The following is a 20641-nucleotide window of genomic DNA, read 5'->3' as shown; positions in this document are numbered from 1 at the left end:
CATAACATACAAAGATTAAAATAATTGTTGTTTTAAACACATACATTTTCCATGTGCAAATTAATGTGTTTAAAAATTCCTTATTCACTTCTTCTTCTGATCTTAGAACCTTAGAAACCTGTAAACAAATGAATTAAAATGGAGCATGCTAACTATCGAGTAGAGGCAGGGGAGATCAGTATTGAGCTTGGCGGAAAACAATTAATAGCTTTGGCTGCCTGAATGAACATATGAAACTATAAGCACACAGGTGAAAGGGATATAGGAAATAAAGTCAAATAATGATTACTGACTCCACTGAAAAAGCTGCAGTCAGCATTTAGAGGCTTTTGTTTGTTTGATGTTATGAGCTATTAAACCCATCCCATCATGTGCCACCACAGACTGCAGTGATAGGGTGATGAGTTGAAATAACAGAAAACACTGATGCTTCAGCTTGGTCAAATGACACTAGGTTTGACTGCACATTTTTAATGGGTCATTCCTTCTTGAGCTGTACTGCTGCTGCTGCTGTGACAGGATAGCCCTGGAACCTGATTATTTCTGGGAAGATTTGAATATATTGAGAAGGTAGGCTTGCTTTTAGGAGAGAAGTTAATTATTTTTTATTGAGATATCCAGGGAAAAATAACAGTGTGCTGCTTTCAGGTATCAGTTTAAAACATTTGCACTGAAATTAACTGGAATGGAGGTTTATAGAAATCCGTTTCAATGTATTTGGTTTCCCTGGTGATTTCTCTCAGTTGGTTGTCGAGGTTATCCTGCTGTTGTAACTGTGTGCGTGGTTTGCAATATAATTCTCTATTTGTGTTTTGTAGGAGTTTTTCCTTGTTTCTTTCTGTTTTCTTAACTCATCTTGATTAGTGGCCATCTCATTATTTTTTCTTAATTTTAGACTTTTGACAACCTATTTCATAGACCAAGCATTGAATTGAGATAATGGGATCGATGTTGTTTGATCTTTAAGTGCAAAGAGCTGAATGATTAGGCTATCACAGTTGTTAAGGAGACAGAATGTTCATTTGTAATGTAATGTTGAATTATTCTGGAGCAGAATACAAGTATTGTGCAGGCTGATGATAGAACTGTTGGGCAGATCTGTTGGGTTCTGAATGTATTCATCTTGTTTTCCGTCATGTATCCTGATAATATGTAAAAATTATTTTAAAATATGGCTACATATCAGTATGTTTTGGAAAGTCAGTAGATACTGACATACATTTCTATTCTGTCTTGTGGTAAAATTTCTATTTAAATCATTAGTGTAAATGAAATCTTTTGTATGGTATACCATTATAAATGCTAGCAAGAACATACATTTACTTGTAAACCTGTTTGAGGTGTTTGATTTTGTGCAGTATAAAAGCTACATGGGAATTTTCTGCGTAATTCTGTGTGTATATGCATACGTGCATCTTCCACCAGCTCTGCAATATTTCAATATGAAATGGCAAACAATTTTAGAGATGAAAGCTAACATGCACTGTTGAATACAATCAGTAATATAATGACAACGATGCACATTGTTGATTACAGTATTAAGGCTATAATGTGCCAATTTTGGATCTTTATAGAGGTGTTGACTTTAGAACCAAATAAAATAAGGTTTTTTGGAAAATGCATTTTTCAACCAGAAAATGAACTTAATTCATTCCTATGAACAATGCAGTTTTCCCAGCTTTGTTTTGAGTTTTCTGGCATCGGGTGTGAATGTGTGTGGTAGGGGAGAGAGTGCTGGGGAGAGCTAGAGGAAGTTCCAATAATTGTTGTGATTTCATATTTGATAAACCCAATGTCAAATGTATTACTGGAAAATAAAAGCTGAAATGCTTTTATCTCTTTTTCTTTTCCCTATCCCCACCCTCCCCACTCAGAGTACAGCCAGTTTGAGGCAAAAATCCATGACTTGCGGGAACAGATGATGAATCACAGCATGAGTTCTGGGTCTGGCTCCCTGAGAACTAATCAGAAACGTTCATTGTATGTAAGGTAAATCCATTTACTTACTATTTATTCATTTATCTGCTTATAACAATAATTATACTGTTACATAAAATATATGTGAATGGACATATAGGCCTCCATAGAAATTGGATTGCAACTGAAAAAGGGACCCAAAGTTAGTGTAGAACAAGCCTAATGAGGCCAATAGCAGGGCCATTAAAATGTCAGCCCCATTTTCTTATTACCTGCAAGTTGCAGGCACCAGTCATGGCCCTAGTGACAGCTTGCCTATCCTGGCGCAAATGAGTTTGTGGAAAGTGAGCAGAGGCAATCAGAGTTAAGGGAGATGAGCAGAGACCAGCAGTGGCCCATGAATATAATGTTCCTCCTGCCTCCACAATAAAATATGTAAAATAACATATTACCTTGAACAACTCTCTTAAGCTTCACGGTTTTAGCTGCCTAGCACCTGAAAAACCTTTACTGACAAAACGGGTGGTGCACTTATGGTCTACCTTATTGGGCATTTAGACACCTGTTTTATGCCTGTAAAATGGGTGTATCACAGTCCAATTTCTAGACCACAGTTTTTAAAAGGATTTTTAGGTCATGCTTAATCTGTAAATGACACACCATATGTTAGAATACTATTGTAGCTGTTGAAATAATAATCCTTTTATGTGACACAGAGCTCTGTAGGCAGGATTGAAGACTTGAACCAGTACCTGGCTTTTCACCGGAGAATGAGTAGTGATAATGCAAACCCTTGCCTTCACTATTTGATTCAACATACTCCAGCTGTCATGGACGACGCAACTTTAAAATCACGAAAAGCTCAAAGTTTACATCCATGAGGCTGTTTACTTCATATCATTGGATAAGAATGCACTTTCAACAATGCCAATGAATTGATTAATTTTAGTCCCTTTACTTGCAGTGTTACTTTTAATATGGATGTAGATTATCTATAATTAGCTCCACCGCTGGGTGGTGATGTGAGAGGTGCCATAGATCTTGTTGTTAGTCACTTCACCCTGTTGGCTGTGAAGCCTGTTAAAGTATAGTCAACCTGTGCTTCCTGGCAGTTTTGAATGTGCAATCTACTCTTGATATCAAAAGCAATGCCTCAGGAAAAATAAATCTCTGTCTAAATTGCTGAAGGAAGAACTATTTACAGGCTGTCTATCTATCTCTTCAGTGGTAGTGTTTTACCAACCTTGCCTTCTACTGTTGTGTGTGCTTCAGTTAATCATTGTCTAACATGACTTTAAATGTGGCACACAACAAGGCCAGGTGTTTATAGCATCACAAATTGCACTATAAATCCATTATGCCACAGAGTAATCAGCTTCTAAATGATAATTAAGCTCTTCATGCTAGCCAGACTATGAAGAATATGCTAAGAAGTAGAAGGCAATGCCTCATGAAGGAAAGAGGACAGGTCAAAGAATGAGCGAGCCCACATCATTGTAATGCATCTTGAGTAGCTAGTTAAAAACTGAATGTTGACAGAAGCTTGAAGAAAATTGTTTGTAATATCACTTGACTCTTCCCATTGCCTCAGCTCATCCGTTGCTGAAACACTCATCCATGCTTTTATTTTCTCTACACTTGACTATCCCAAAGCATTCCTGGTCAGCCTCCATAAATCTCAGGTCATCCAAAATTCTGCTGCCTGTATCCCAACTTGCACCAAGTCCTGCTCACCTATTACCCGTGTGTTTGCGAACCAACTGTGGCTCTCAGTTAAGCAACCCTTGATTTTAAAATGCGAACCAACTGTGGCTCTCAGTTAAGCAACCCTTGATTTTAAAAATTCACATCCTTGCTTTCAGAACTCTCGATAGCTTATCCTCCCTCATCTTTATAATCTCGTTCAGCCCAACAACCATCTGAGCTACGTGAACTCCTTTTATTCTGGGCTCTGGAACTTGCCTGATTTTAATTGCTCTACCATTGGTGACTGTCCCTTAGCTACCTAGGACCTAAGTTCTAGAATACCTTTCCCAAAACTCTTTATCTTTCTGTTTTATTTTGATAATTTAAGATGCTCCTTAAAACCTATCTTTTTGACCAAGCTATTGGCCATCTGCCTAATTTCTCTTTACGTGGATCACTATCAAATTTTGCTTTCTAATGGTCAAGTGAAACACCATGAAACATTTTATTATTTTAAAGATGCAATATAAATCCAAGTTGTTTTTATCTCCCTTATTCATTGGGAAATATCAAGTGGAAAATGCCATGAGCGGGAAAAATAAACAATTTTGAAAGAAAAGATAAGTTATAAAGTAGTGTTACTTTCCTTCAAGTCTCTGGTTGCCATTAATTTGATGATAACTGATTTAGGTGAGTTACTTGCCACAAGATTGCTAGCCTCTGACCTGCTCTTGTAGCCACAGTATTTAAATGGCTAGTTCAGTTCAGTTTCTGGTCAATGGTAACCCCCAGAATGTTGATAGTGGGGGATTCAGTGATGGTAATGCAATGTCAAATGGCGATGGTTAGATTCTCTCTTATTGGAGATGGTCATTGCCTGGCACTTGTGTTGCACGAATGTTACTCGCCACTTGTTAGCCCAAGCCTGGATATTGTCCAGGTCTGGCTGCATTTGGACATGGACAGCTTCAGTATCTGAGGAGTCACGATTGGTGCTGAACATTGTGCAATCACCAGTGAACGTCCCCACTTCTGATCTTATCATGGAAGGAAGATCATTGATGAAGCAGCTGAAGATGGTTGGGCCGAGGACACTACCCTGAGAAACTCCTGCAGTGATGTCCTGGAACTGAGATGATTGACCTCCAACAACCACAACCATCTTCCTTTGTGCCAGGTATGACTCCAATCATCAGAGAGTTTTCCCACTGATTCCCATTGACTCCAGTTTTGCTAGGGCTCCTTGATGCCACACTGTCAAATGCTGCCTTAATGTCAAGGGCAGTCACTCTCACCTCACGCCTGGAGTTCAGCTCTTTTGCCCATGTATGAACCAAGGCTGTAATGAGGTTGGGTGCTGAATGGACCTAGCGAAACCCAAACTGAGCAGCAGTGAGCAGATTATTGCTAAATGAGTGCCGCTTAATAGCACTATTGGTGACCCCTTCCGTCACTTTACTGATGGCACAAGTAACATTTGCGCCACACAAGTGCCAGGCAATGAACATCTCCAACAAGAGAGAATCTAACCATTACCCCTTGACCCAGTGGTAATTGGCCAGGTTGGATTTGTCCTGCTTTTTGTGTACAGGACATACCTGTGAAATTTTCCAAATTGCCGGGTAGATGCCAGCATTGTAGCTGTACTAGAACAACTTGGCTCGAGGCATGGTAAGTTCTGGAGCACAAGTCTTCAGTACTATAGCCAGAATCTTGTCAGGGCCTTTGCAAACCAGTGCCTTTGCAAACCAGTGCCTTCAGGTGTTTCTTTATACCATGTGGAGGGAATCGAATTGGCTGAAGAGTGGCATCTGTGATGCTGGGGACCTCCGAAGGAGAGCGAGATGGATTATCCACTCGGCACTTCTGGCTAAAGAAGTGACTTAGCATTACCTTTTGCACTGATGTGCTGGGCTCCCCCATCATTGAGATGAGAATTTTTGTGGAGCTTCCTCCTCCAGTGAGTTGTTTACTTGTCCGCCACCATTCACGACTTTATGTGGCAGGACTGCAGAGCTTAGATCTGATCCCTTGGTTGTGGAATCGCTTAATGAGGGATATGCCAGGCCATGAGGTTACAGATTGTGGGTGAGTACAATTCTGCTGCTGCTGCTGGCCCACAGCACCTCGTGGATGCCCAGTCTTAAGTTACTAGATCTGTTCAAAATCAATCCCATTTAGCACGATGGTAGTGCCACACAACACAATGGAAGGTATCCTCAATGTGAAGACAGGACTTTGTCTCCGCAACGACAGTGCGGTGGTCACTCCTACCAATATTGTCAAGGACAGATGATCTGAAGCAGGCAGGTTGTTGAGGATGAGGTCAAGTATGTTTTTCCCTCTTGTTGGTTCCCTCACCACCTGCTGCAGACCCAATCTAGCAACTGTGTCCTTTAGGACTCGGCCAGCTCGGTCTGTACTTGTGCTACCAAGCCGCTCTTGGTGATGGACATTGACGTCCCCCACCCAGAGTACATTCTGCACCCTTGCCACCCTCAGTGCTTCCTCCAAGTGGTTTTCAACATGGGGAAGTACTGATTCATCAGCTGAGGGGTGACAGTACGTGGTAACCAACAGGAGGTTTCCTTTCCCATGTTTAACCTGATATCATAAGACTTCATGTGGTCCAGAGTCAATGTTCAGGCCTCCCAGGACAACTCCCTCCTGACTGTATACGACTGTACCACCACCTCTGGTGGGTCTGTCCTGCTGGTTGAATGATGGTGGGACATTATCTGTAAGGTATGATTTCGTGAGTATGACTGTCAGGCTGTTGCTTGACTAGTCTGCGAGACAGCTCCCTCAATTTTGACACAAGTACCCAGATGTTAGTGAGGAAGACTTTGCAGGGCCTACAGGACTAAGTTTGCCATTGTCATTTTCAGTGCCTAGGTTGGTGCCATGTGGTCCATCCGGCTTCATTCCTTTCAGACTTTTTAGCGGTTTGATACAACTGAGTGGCTTGCTAGGCCATTTCAGAGGGCATTTAAGAGTCAACTACATTGGTTTGGCCTGGAGTCACATGTAGGCCAGACCAGGTAAGGATAGCAGGTTTCCTTCCCTAAAGGACATTAGTGAACCAGGTGGGTTTTTACAACAATCGACAATGGTTCCATGGTCATCATTCGATTTGTAATTCCAGATTTTTATTGAATTCAAATTCCATCATTTGCTGCACAGAGCATTACCCTGGGTCCCTGGATTACTCGTCGTGTGACAATTCCACTATGTCGCCTGACTCCCCAAAGCCTGGAATATGTTCCACTTGCCAGATGAGTGCAGCTCCAACAGTATTTAAGAAGCTTGGCACCATCCAGAGCAACGGAATCATCCAGGACAATCCAGTGGCAGCAGTGGGTACCATCTACACGATGCACTGCAGGAATTCACCAAAGACCCTTAGACAGCACCTTCCAAACCCACGACCCGCTATCATCTAGAAGGACCAGGGCAGCAGACACATGGGAACTCAACCACCTGGAAGTTCCGCTCCAAGCCGCTCACCATCTTGACTTGGAAATATATAATCATTCCTTTACTGTTGCTGGGTCAATATTCTGGAATTCCCTCCCTGACAGCACTGTGGGTGTACCTTACCGCATGGACTGCAGCGGTTCATGAAGGCAGCTCACCACCACCTTCTCAAGGACAATTATGGATGGGCCATAAATGCTGTCGCTGCCCACAACCCATAAATTAATTTTTAAAAAGGTATAGTCTCCACTTTATTCTTGAACTAAATCTCACTCCTTTATTTTCTTTGAAGTGTAGGGATTTTTGCGTGTTAGTTACTTTGTCATGGTCATGCTTCTTTCTGGAATTTGAAGGAATGGGGTAATTGTATGGGAGTGTTTACATATGGTGCAGGAAAAGGAGTGATAGGATCAAATTTTGCAGTGTCTTTCCATGTTGCTTCATATATGCTACATGTTAATATGGCAGGGCTTGGTGGCAAAAGTCATCACAGATCAGGATTTTCTGCTCAATGGTACTCCAAACTGAGTCTGTCTGCTAATGGAAGTTATTTCTGCTGCTGCTTACCATAGGAGTATTCTTGTAAGGATAACAGTTCCTCTACCATAGCATGAAGTGACCAGAATCACTTCCATTAACTGCAGTCCAACAGAGAGGAGAGACCATGAGAGTATATGAAAGGGAGGCAATAGATGAAATAAAAGGGAGAGAGAAGGGGAACCTGAGCGACAAACAATAAGAGGGAATTGGAAGTGTGCATCATGAAAGGATAGAGGAAACCAGAATGAAGAGGAAAGAGAAAGTAGAAATGAATGATAATGAGGATAAGAGAGATGGGAAGTGATGGCAAAGAAGGTGAGAGGAAAGGCAAAAATCAATTGCAATGAAGGGGAAAGAGTGAACAGAAGCTGGGAGCAATTATTTTGGAAGGAGGATGGAATGTGAAAGTGGTGTTTTTGAAAGTCAGAGAGTGTTAATATGTACCAAACTGAAAAAAAAAGAATGCCAACATAAATTTAGGCAAGAGATTGGTGCCATCTTGAAATGAGAGGTTTGGAGGTGGCAAAGACTCCAGTTTGACATGAGGAAGGAAAGATGGTTCCCACTTGAACAGATAGTGGATGAAGAAGGAAAATTGTAAGGGTAAAGTATGTCATGGGAGGTTTGAAGAGAAGAAAGTTACTACCAGAAAGAGTGAAAAGTTGGTTGGGGTTGTGTTTCTTTGAACTTTGTTGAGAGGGGTAGTTGAATATGGGACAGTAACTGCTGAGGTAACTTTTCCAGAGCTGGTTGGTTTGTTGAAAATCTAAATTTCATTTTGTTTTTTCCTTATTTTTAAAGTTATATACCTATTGTGATGTATAAAAGTGCATAAAATTAATCTTTTTCCAGGTACAATGCAAAGTTTTCAATGGAAACATGGCCTTGGATCCTCTTGAAATATACTATGTTGTGTTTCAGTGTTTGCATTTCCTCCATCAGCCTTTTATGAACTTCTTCCTCCAGTATGACTAAAAGAAGGATGGGTGTAGCTAAAGCTTATGTTACAAAAACTATAGTAATTATTTGTTGTTAGATGCACTTGGCTTATAATCAAGCCTATTTTGGAGGTCCAGCTTGTTGTGGAATCTGCCAGCTTTTTTGACGTTGATTTCTGTTTCGCTAAATTTCTATATTAGCATGTGGATGGCTTTATCTGGTTGCTTTTAATATTTATAGTATCCTGTAATTCAAAGAATGATAATTATTCAATTTTATTGACAAGCCAAAACATAATCGTATACATGTAGTAAAAAGAATGTAGTCTGCTTTAAGGCTAACAAGCCCTTTTTACAGCATTAGCTTGGGGGGCTAGTCAGGGGTTCCAGTGGCATGGGTTTGGGGGGGCCGGGGGTCAGTACCATAGTTACCCAGAAGCTAGAAGTGATTTTAATCCTTCCTTTTCCTTTTCCTCGGTAGCTATCCAAAATCTCTTATTTAAATCAGAGTATCGGATAGTTCCAGGTGCTAACAATCAACTCGTTAACCACCACTCCCCTCCAGTTAAGCTGGAAATAATGTCTACTGTTGGTCTTTCTGACTGGTGGAAAAGACATACAGCCAGAAAGCTTAGGGGAAGAATTTTTGGGTTGGCGAACAGGGGCGGGGCATAAAATGACGCGCGGTGACGTCAGCGGGTGTCCTGACATCACCACACGTCATTTCGATTTTCAGTTCGGCGGGCGCGCAGCTGACTCAGCTGTGCGCCCGCCGAACTCTCAAAGGCCTATTAAGGCCATTTAAATATCAATTAAAACAATAACCGGAGCTGCCCATCCAACCTTAAGGTTGGCGGGCAGGCGAAGGGCCCAGGCAGCCTTCACGTTTTTCATGAAACCTCATCCACGGGCAGGTAGAGATTTCATGACGGGTTTATTAGTTAAATAAAGAATTTTCAAACATTTGATAAACATGCCCCAGCTCATGTGACGCTGTCACTTGAGGGGACGTCTAAATCATTTTTTTCTGACTTTAATAAAAACTTACATTCTGAACTTAATCTCCCTGAGGCAGCTCCGTGCCCGCACAGGGAGCGCTCAGCACTTCCGGGCGCGCGTCACGCTGGGCAGGCCTTAATTAGCCTGCCCACACAAAATGGCGGCATGGCCCTGATCGGGGGCGCCAATCGGGTTCGTGCCTGCCCCCGCCCGACTCCGCACAACCCCCCCAGGGGAAATTACTGCCTTAGGTTAACCTACTAATTTGAATCTGTTATTAATATCAAATCATACAGAATCAAAAATAAACCAGTTGGTAAAACATCAACACCATACTTTTTCTCTAGTATTTAAACTATTTTATGAGGCCCACATAACAAAACATTTCAGAATTTTTAGAGTCCTTTACTTCAGAATTTTTAACTGAGGTTTGGATAGATGTAAACATAGATGCTAAATACTGTGAAGTTGCATTTCACCATTATGTGGGACAACTAGCCAGTTGAAATGTGTGAACCGCAGAACTGACCGACTGCCTTGTATTTGTCACAGCCTCAGTAACTGTCAATGGAGCAATTTTCAAAAGTACAATGAACATGACATAATATTGAATATGAAATAATGGTCCAGAACTTCCGTTCCCTGGATGGTGGTAATTCGGAGGTACCCCAGAAGATTCTCTGTTGCTCCAAGCAAAAACTGCATGGGAATTGCCCAGGAAATTTAAACTTTCTTTGGGCAATTGCCCTGCACCTGGACCTATCTGATACTCTGATTTAAAACAGAGACTTTGGATATTTCCAACTCTTTAGCAGAATAGTTAACTTCGAAAAGTGAGAAGGATTAAAATCACTTCTAACTTCTGGGGAACTATGATACTGACTCCCCCACCCCCCGCCAACCCCTGCCACTGGAACCCCCAACTACCAACTGTTGTAAAAAGGGGGCGTGTCTTCACTTCTCCAGATGCTGTTGCCCTACACAGAAAGGACTCTGGAGCTGCTGCCTTGCACATTTCTTACCAGGCCTGGGTCGGAAGGTCGGGTGAGAAATGTGCAGCTCCTGATCTGGGTAAATAAAAAGGAGTGGAGTGGTAATCAGACAGCGATTGCTACTCCATGGTAGTTCTGGGCCACTATGAAATACAACTAGCCCAGGTCTAGCATATTCTGGAGCTGTGAAAGCATTATGTTTCCCTTACAGGACTAATTAGCAGACTAAACAACCTAGTCTGATGTTTTTCCTGGTAACCCAGCTCTATTCTCAGCTGCTGGTATTTTGAGGAAAGATTTTCCATTTTAACCCTAGTTAGTTCAAAATTATTAATGTATCTTTATTGGGCAGAATGTTACGAGTCGGCGAGCGGGGGCAGGGCCCGCTCGCTGACGCGTAAAATGACGCACGGTGACGTTGGGGGGAACTCTCGACGTCACCGTGTCCGATTTAAATTTTCAGGAAGGCAAAATCAGCTGCGCGCCAGCCGACCTGTCAATGGCCAATTGAGGCTATTGACAGGGTCAATTAAGCAATTAAAGGACCTGCCCGTCCAACCTTAAGGTTGGTGGGTAGGCCAGGAGCCCCGGCGGGAACTGGAAAAAACATGAAACCTCATCCACGGGCAGGATAAGGTTTCATGTAGGCTTTAAAAATTTTTAATAAAGATTATGTAAAAATTATGGACATGTCCCAACTCATGTGACACATTGTCACATGAGGCGACACGTAAGGGAAATTTTATTTTTCTATTTTTATCTTTTTCACGTGTACAGCCGATCTCCCTGAGGCAGCACTTAGCCTCAGGGAGATGAGTGCGCTCTTTCGTGCGAAAGAGCGCACTCTCGATTTTGAGATTCCCCCACTGACCGCACAGGGAGCACATGACGCTTCTGTGCGGATGTCACACTGGGCGGGTCTTAATTGGCCCGCCCACGTAAAATGGCGCCGCACCTCTGATCGGGGGCGCCAATTGGAAGGGCGCCCGTACGCACGGGGCGAGGTGAGGCCTAGGCAGACTGTCCCCCCTCTTCCTGATTGAGGCCATAAGTGCCATCTTGGGCCTTGGACATGACAGGGGAAACCCGCATCAAGGAAGCCCTTTCCACTTCTGCCTGGTTTCTTCCAAGGCCTGGCGACCATGGGTGCTCAGCCCCAGCCTCTCTATCATGATCCCCAACTCCTCTTGCCCTCAGGTCTCACCTCTTCTCTCTGCTATGAGATCCCCCACACTTACCTGGTCCTGGACTCCAGGACTTGGAATTTGGGGACTGCTTGCAGTTCCAGACTTGGCCGCTGCTGCTGTTGGTGCTGCTGGAACTACAGAGTTCTGCTGGTCAATCAGATTGACTGGCAGTTCTTTGAGGTGGGGCTTCCACCCAAGTGAGGGGCAGAAGTTTGGCCTTTAGGCAATTAAATGGCTGTGAGGCTGCCAGGATTGGCTGGGATGTGCCTCCTGCTGACTCTTCAGGTGGTGGGGCAGGAAACCCCACCATCGGAAAAATCCTGCCCTATCTGGTGAGAGTTTGCAATATTTTCTGAAGTCCAAGTCCAATTACTTCTGTAGCACACAGGAAATGGAACCATTTTAAAGAAGGTGTTAGGTTGGAGAGAATGGAGCAGTAGTTGGGGCAAATAACATAAATGCATTTAAGGGAAATCTAGATAAGTGCACAAGAGAAATAACAATAGATTATACTGATAGGGTTAAAAGAGAAGAGGTGAGAAGAGGCTTGTGTGGAGCACAATCATTGGCATTGACCAGTTGGACAGAATGACCTGTTTTTGTACTGTAAATTCAAAGTGATTTGATGTAATTAATATGAGAAAGAAAATTGATATGAAAAAAAGAACAGATTCCTGAGCAATCCATCAGGTAGTGTGGAGGAGATGAACCTTAATAATACTTTAGTAATGGCCTTGCAAAGGTAAATGGTTAAGTGCACAGTGCCAGATTCTGTCAAAGGTTTTGAAGATTTCTAAGGAATTGAAAGATGATTAACCAAATTGTCCCCAGAACAAAGTTTCAGAGGCAAGTAATATTGGCGATAAGCTTGTTGTGGAACAGCATTGCTGAAAATCATACTGACAATTATTTGTAATTTGAGAGTAAGCAACAGTGTCCAAGGCCTCAATTTTTCAGGCAGCAGGCAGGCTCGGTGGCAGCGGGTGGGGGTGGTCACGGAGCCGATCGCTGCCTGTGGTCGGTTCCGCGCCACCATTTTACGCGGGCAGGCCAATTAAGGCCCGCCCAGCATAATACGCATGGAACTGCCTCAGGGAGATTTAATCGGTATTGTAAAGAATGAATAAAAGGTTTAAAAATTTATTTAAACATGTCCCCTCATGTGGCATGTTTTTATATTTATGAAAAGTTTTTTTATTTAATTAATAAAAGCTTTAGGAAACCTCATCCTGCTCATGGATGAGGTTTCCTAAAAAACGCGAAGGCCGCTTAAGATTGGACGGGCAGCGCTAATAATGACCTATATCAGTTCCTTAATGGACTCAATAGGCCGTTTACATATCGGCAGGCGTGCAGCCGACTCCTGCGCGCACCTGCTATACAAAACATCACGGGACTGCGCAATGACATCGGGATGTACGCCTGATGTCATCGCGCGTCATTTTACATGTCAGCGTGTTGGGCCCGCTCCTGCACGCCGACTGATAAATCCTGCCCCATAACTTTAGAAATTCCCACCTAAGGGCAATAAGGTGGTAGTTTGAAGTTTTTCTTAGGAATACAGTGAACATCGGTAAAGTTCAATGTTAAAGAAAGGTAAACTATTAGCAATATTACAGAGTATAGAATAAAATGAGAAATAGATGTAGCAGATGCAACAAATAGTGCATAGTTGCGATGTCACTGAAGAAAATGCAACAAAGAAAGGCTGTCACTATATGTCCCTAATGATATGGGCGTTGAATTTTGGTCACTAAGTACCGTGAATGTTTTCTTTCCAAAATGCATTTATAGTGTCACTACACATAGTGATTAGCACAGTACTTCTCCTATGGTGGCTGGCTGCAGAATTGTGTTTTATTGCTGGTAACTTCCAATAGTAGCAGTAGTAGTCACACCTAAAGGAGTGATGGAGAATCAGGACAGGAGTGAAAATTGAATGAAGGCCAGAGAAAGGAAAAAGTGAAGTTAAAAAAAATTCTAAGACTGAAGTCCATTCCAGACTAACTTGTTTAGCCCAAGTACATTTTTTACTGCCTTATCCTTCTAAGAAAATCACAGAAGAAATTGGCATCTTCCTAATTTAGCGTGAAAGTGCCTCCAGTCAAGTATCAGTGTTTAGCCAGAGCTCAATTTTTAGGAAGCCAAATGCTCTTTTGTTACCCCAGTCTTTGTAAAAATTGTGCAGTGCTTAATGACATAGTGAAGTATTTCAGGCAGGAAATGATAACTAGTCAATTTGGGCTGCCTACCTAGTTACTTTTATCACACTGACTGTAATTCTAACTCATTCATTTCCAGGACTTACTTCCCTCAATCTTTGCTTCCTTTATAATCTTCAGTTTTTTAGAACCCAAAAAGATTATCACTTAATCATTACTCTAAGATGCTTCATCTCCTGGTTTATTATGTTCAGCCTTAGTATTTCCATGGGTCTTGATCCTTCATATTTGTTTATTCTTTTAAAAAAAGACAAAACGTTACTTCAGTCGACCACAACATCAGATAAATCCAACTATTTCCTTCTTGTTGAAATAAACAAAAAATTTTGAATTGTTAACCCTCTTGTTCAACAATTTTATACATTGATGAATCTGTTATCTATACTTTGCTACATTAACCTGCATTAATTTTAGAAGTCACTGTGAGTAGAAGATAAAGGCAGTTGAACAGTTCTTAAGGAATACACAATCGATTCCTTAGATTCAGCACTGGAGCTAAAGTTGTAGAAACTGGCAATATGTATTGTGCCAAGCTAGAGTTTCAAATGGGTATAGATAAGCTGAACCCTAAAATATATATGATATTTCAAACTCTATAAAAAGACGTATATTCTAGCTCAGGAGGGAAAGTGAAAAGAAGGTTTAGGGGCTGAAATTTCAGAGGTTAGAGTCAGCATACAGTGGGCAGCTTGCAAACAGAATTTGGAAGAGAACTCAGATTCACTGGGCTTCTGATCTATGTAATGGTCTGGTTCAAATTCCAGTTAGAAGCAGGCACATTTACACCTTCCCTATCACATGCACTCCCCCTGGCCCCCAACTGCGCCAGCACCCTCCCCACCTCATGTCCAGAAGAGGGATTGATTACTTTTCTAAGAATGGTAATTTACTTGCATTGGAGCATTTAACATGTTTTGGAGACTTCTACTTTGGCCTTTAGCAGGCTTCAGTCTCCACTATTAGAGCACTAGGGCACTGCTCTGGTTATTCTAGCAGCTGTCAAGATGACCCTCACTGAAATGACTGTAGAAGCATGAGCAGCCTATCCCTAATTATGGTATTGATCTTGCTCCTTTAGTTTAGGACAGAGTCTGTGTCATTGCCCATGGACAGATGAGAGTTCCACTCCGCCACGCTTCCACCAGTAGAGTGAGGTCCCCAAAATTCTGGGTTCAAAATGTACTTATTTTTCACAGAGTTGGTGAGTATACAATATAAGTGGGCCAGGTTGGACACAAAACAGAGATAACAACGTGTACTCATATAACAGCTTTAACATGGGAAAACATCCCAAGTTATTTCACAGAGACACAATCAGAAACAAATAAACAATAGACCAGAGAAAGAGATATTAGAAGGGGTGACCAAAACTTTGGCCAAGGTCATGGGTTCTAAAAACATTTTAAATAAAGAGGGATGGAGGAGTTTAGAGAAGGAATTCCAAAGCGTGTGGCTTATATGGTTGAAGGCAAACATATCAATGGGCAAGGGGTGAGAGGGTGGTGAGGTAGGTGAACATGCATGAGGTCAGAATCAATTCAACAGAGAATTCAGGATATGGGATTTGTAAGGCTGGAGGAGGTTGCAGAGAGAGGGAGGGTCAAGCCCATGGAGGAATTTAAACACAAGTAATTTGAGGCATTGGGGGAACCAGGAACCAATATTGTCTGGACGAGTCTGAGACAGTAGTTCCAGGAGATGGATTGAATTAATGGCAAAAACAAAACTAGCAGGAGATCAAGACAATAGTATAGAAATAGGAGGTTAGTCCAGATGAATGCGTGGCTAGAGAGATGGTGCAGGAGGGAGGGCTTTAGATTTCTAGGACATTAGGACCGTTTATGGGGGTGGTGGGACCTGTAGAAGGTGGACGGGCTGCATCTGGACCGGAATGGGACCAACATCCTTGCAGGGAAGTTTGCTAGTGCTGTTGGGGAGGGTTTAACCTAACTTGGCAGGGGCATTGGACCCTGAGAGGAGGTTCAGCAGGGGGAGATGCACAGCCAAAATTGGAAGAGAGAGCAAGTGAGTCTGGAAGGCATAGAAATTATCGGCCAGTCAAGGCGCAAGGGAGTTTGGTAAGATTGGATGGTATTTATTTTAATGCAAGGAGTCTGACGAATAAGGCAGATGAGTTGAGGACACAAATTAACACATGGAAGTATGATGTCATTGCTGCCACAGAGACATGGTTGAGAGAAGGGCAGGGTTGGCAGCTCAATATTCCAAGATATAGGGTCTTCAGGTGATGCAGGGAAGGGAGGGAAAAGAGGATGGGGTATTGCAATATTGATCAAGGAATCAATTACAGCAGTAAGGAGGGATGATATCTTAGAAGGCTCTTCAAATGAAGCCATATGGGTAGAACTGAAAAACAAAAAAGGAGCAATCACATTGCTGGGAGTGTACTATAAGCCCCCAAACAGTCGGAGAGAAATGGAAGAGCGGATATGTAGGCAAATTTCAGAGAAGTGTAAAAATAATAGGGTAGTAATAATGGGGGATTTCAACTTCCCCTACATTAACTGGTTTAGTCATATTGTGATAGGTTTGGAGGGAGCGGAATTCTTAAAATGCATCCAGGAGAGCTTTTTAAGCCAGTACGCAGAATGTCCTACAAGAGAGGGGATGGTCCTGAACTTAATTTTAGGGAATGAAGCAGGGCAAATGGTAGAGCTATCAGTAGGGGAGCATTTTGCAGATAGTGATCACAACTCCATTAGATTCAAGGTTGTTATGGAAAAGGACAAGGATGGGCCAGAAATCAGAGTTCTAATTTGGGGGAAGGCCGATTTTAATAAGATCAGATATGATTTGGACAGAGTGGACTGAGAGCAGCTACTTTAAGGTAAAACTGCGTTGGAACAGTGGGACTCATTCAACAAGGAAATAGGGAGAGTACAAGGCCAACATATTCCAGTAAAGACAAATGGTGGGACCAACAAATCCAGGGAACCTTGGATATCGAGGGATTTAAAGGATTGGATAAAGAGAAAAAGGGAGGCATATGTCAGATACCGGGGGCTCAAAACAACGGAAGCCCTAGAGGAGTACAGAATGTGTAGAGGGAAACTTAAAAAGGAAATTAGGAGAGCAAAAAGTGGGCATGAAAAAGCATTGGCAGGTAAAATAAAGGAAAATCCAAAGTTATTTTACAAGTACATTAAGAGTAAGAGGATAACTAAGGAAAGAGTAGGGCCCATTAAGGACCATAGTGGTAATTTGTGTTTGGAACAGAAAGACGTCGGTAAGGTTCTAAATGAATACTTTGTGTCAGTGTTCACAAGTGAGAGAGATGACGTGGGTATGGAAATCAGGCAGAAGGACTGTGATATTCCAACAGAGGGCGCTGGTGAGAAGTGACTGAAGCATTCTGGGAGAAGTCACCGCAGCCACCGCGACTCAAGAGGGAATCGAGGAGAAGGACTCTTGCACTCAACAGGAGGAAGAGCATCCAACAGAGGGCGCTGGTGAGAAGTGACTAAAGCATTCTGGGAGAAGTCACCGCAGCCACCGCGACTCACGAGGGAATCGAGGAGAAGGACTCTTGCACTCAACAGGAGGAAGAGCATCCAACAGAGGGCGCTGGTGAGAAGTGACTAAAGCATTCTGGGAGAAGTCACTGCAGCCACCGCGACTCAGGAGGGAATCGAGGAGGACCCACTGTCAAAGAACGGTATGTTGCCTGCCCGGTGCCACAGTGAGGGACATCTCTGACCGGCTTGAAAGGATATTGGAGAGGGAGAGGGAGGGGGAGGATCCAGTTGTTGTGGTCCACGTTGGGACAAATAACATAGGTAAGACAAGGAAAGAGGACCTGTTTGGGGATTATCAGGAACTAGGAACTAAATTAAAGAACAGGTCCTCAAGGGTTATAATCTCCGGATTACTACCCGAGCCACGTGCAAATTGGCATAGGGACGCAAGAATAAGGGAAGTAAACACGTGGCTAAAGGAGTGGTGTGGGAAAGAGGGGTTCCATTTCGTGGGTCACTGGCATCAGTATTGGAACAGGAAGGATCTGTACCATTGGGACGGTCACCACCTGAACCAATCTGGGACCAATGTTCTAGCGAAAAGGGTAAATAGGGTGGTCAACAGGACTTTAAACTAGAAAGTGGGGGGGAGGAAAGGGTAAAACTCCAAGAAGTATGACTAATGGGAAACAAAGCAGCAGGTTAGCGTGTGGGGGGGTGGATTCAACTTCATGGAAAATTATGAAAAAACTGAAAAGAAAGGAGAGCCCAGGAGAGGCTATTAAAGTCCCCAGAACACAAAATAGGACAGAGTGTTTGGAAAACGCTAGGAATCTAACTTCAAGCACATCAGATAAAGGGACGACAAAGAGAAAGGGGACGGGAAATACAGGACTGAAGGTGTTGTATCTGAATGCACGCAGTATACGAAATAAGGTAAATGAGCTTGTGGCGCAGATTGAAATTGGCAGGTATGATCTGGTGGGCATCACGGAGACATGGCTGCAAGGGGATCAGGACTGGGAGCTAAATATCCAAGGATATACATCCTATCGAAAAGATAGGCAGGTTGGCAGAGGGGGTGGGGTTGCTTTGTTAGTAAGAAATGAAATTAAATCTTTAGCAAGAAATGACGTAGGGTCAGATGATGTAGAATCTGTGTGGGTAGAGTTGAGGAACCGCAAAGGTTAAAAAACCATAATGGGAGTTATGTACAGGCCTCCGAACAGTAGTCAGGATGTGGGGCACAAGATACACCAGGAGATAGAAAAGGCGTGTAAGAAAGGCAAGGTTACAGTGATTATGGGGGATTTCAATATGCAGGTAGACTGGGAAAATCAGGTTGGTAATGGATCCCAGGAAAAGGAATTTGTGGAATGTCTACGAGATGGCTTTTAGGAGCAACTTATGGTGGAGCCCACGAGGGAATAGGCAATTCTAGATTTGGTGATGTGTAATGAGGCAGATTTGATAAGGGAGCTTAGGGTGAAGGAACCCTCAGGAGGAAGTGGAAATAATATGATTGAATTTACCCTGCAATTTGAGAGGAGAAAGCTGGAATCAGATGTAACGGTATTACAGTTGAATAAAGGCAACTACAGAGGCATGAGGGAGGAGCTGGCCAGAATTGACTGGGAGATGAGCCTAGCAGGAAAGACAGTGGAACAGCAATGGCAGGAGTTTCTGGGAGTAATTTGGGAGACACAGCAAAAATTCATCCCTAGGAAGAAGAAGCAAACTAAAGGGAGGACGAGGCAACCATGGCTGACAAGGGAAGTCAGGGACAGCATGAAAGCTAAAGAGAAAGCAAACTATGCGGCGAAGAGCAGTGGGAAACCAGGGGATTGGGAAGCCTACAAAAACCAACGGAGGACAACTAAAAAAGAAATAAGGAGGGATAAGATTAAATATGAGGGTAAACTAGCCAGTAATATAAAAGAAGATTGCAAGAGTTTTTTTAGACCTATAAAGGATAAGAGAGAGGCAAAAGTGGACATTGGGCCGCTGGAAAATGACGCTGGAGAAGTAGTAGTGGGGAACAAAGAAATGGCGGAGGAACTGAATAGGTACTTTGCGTCAGTCTTCATGGTAGAAGACACGAGTAACATCCCCAAAGTTCAAGAGAGTCGGGGGGGCAGAGGTGAGTATGGTGGCCATTACCAAGGAGAAGGTGCTAGGAAAACGGAAAGGTCTGAAGGTGGATAAATCACCTGGACCAGATGGATTACACCCCAGAGTTCTGAAGGAGATAGCTGAAGAGATAGTGGAGGTGTTAGTGGTGATCTTTCAGGAATCACTGGAGTCTGGGAGGGTCCCAGAGGACTGGAAAATCGCTAATGTAACCCCCATGTTTAAGAAGGGAGTGAGGCAAAAGACGGGAAATTACAGGCCGATTAGCCTGACCTCGGTCGTTGGTAAGATTTTAGAGTCCATTATTAAGGATGAGATTTCAGAATACTTGGAAGTGCATGGTAAAATAGGGCAAAATCAGCATGGTTTCATCAAGGGGAGGTCATGCCTGACAAATCTGTTAGAATTCTTTGAGGAGGTAACAAGTAGGTTAGACAAAGGAGAGCCAATGGATGTTATCTACTTGGACTTCCAGAAGACCTCTGACAAGGTGCCGCACAGGAAGCTGCTCAGTAAGATAAGAGCCCATGGTGTTAGAGGCGAGGTACTAGCATGGATAGAAGATTGGCTGTCTGGCAGGAGGCAGAGGGTGGGGATAAGGGGGTCCTTCTCAGGATGGCGGCCGGTGACCAGTGGAGTTCCGCAGGGGTCAGTGTTGGGACCACAACTTTTCACTTTATACATTAATGATCTAGATGAAGGAACTGAGGGCACCCTGGCTAAGTTTGCAGATAATGCAAAGATAGGTGGAGGGACAGGTAGTATTGAGGAGGCAGGGAGGCTGCTGAAGGATTTGGACAGGTTAGGAGAATGGGCAAAGAAGTGGCAGATAGAATACAACGTGGGGAAGTGTGAGGTCATGCACTTTGGTAGGAAGAATAGAGGCATAGACTATTTTCTAAATGAGGAGAGAACTCAGAAATCTGGAGTGCAAAGGGACTTGGGAGTCCTAGTCCAGGATTCTCTTAAGGTTAACTTGCAGGTTGAGTCGGTAGTTAGGAAGGCAAATGCAATGTTGGCATTTATTTCGAGAGGACTAGAATATAAAAGCAGGGATGTGCTGCTGAGGCTTTATAA

At 43.0% G+C, this 20641-nt stretch overlaps 1 protein-coding gene across 1 annotated transcript in view; it reads left to right on the top strand.

Moving 5' to 3' along the window:
- The window catches only part of LOC144682415 (disks large homolog 2-like), a 1267833-nt gene that overhangs the window by 967772 nt on the left and 279420 nt on the right, over window positions 1-20641 (top strand). Inside the window, exon 16 of the mRNA XM_078544824.1 lies at window positions 1875-1989. Within this exon, the coding sequence (XP_078400950.1) occupies window positions 1875-1989 (115 nt within the window). The remainder of the gene's footprint in view (window positions 1-1874; window positions 1990-20641) is intronic.

The sequence above is a fragment of the Cetorhinus maximus genome, chromosome 7 (assembly GCF_964194155.1).
Source record: "Cetorhinus maximus chromosome 7, sCetMax3.hap1.1, whole genome shotgun sequence".
In the NCBI taxonomy this organism is placed as follows: Eukaryota; Metazoa; Chordata; class Chondrichthyes; order Lamniformes; family Cetorhinidae; genus Cetorhinus; species Cetorhinus maximus.
This window is presented reverse-complemented; position numbering and strand designations above follow the sequence as displayed.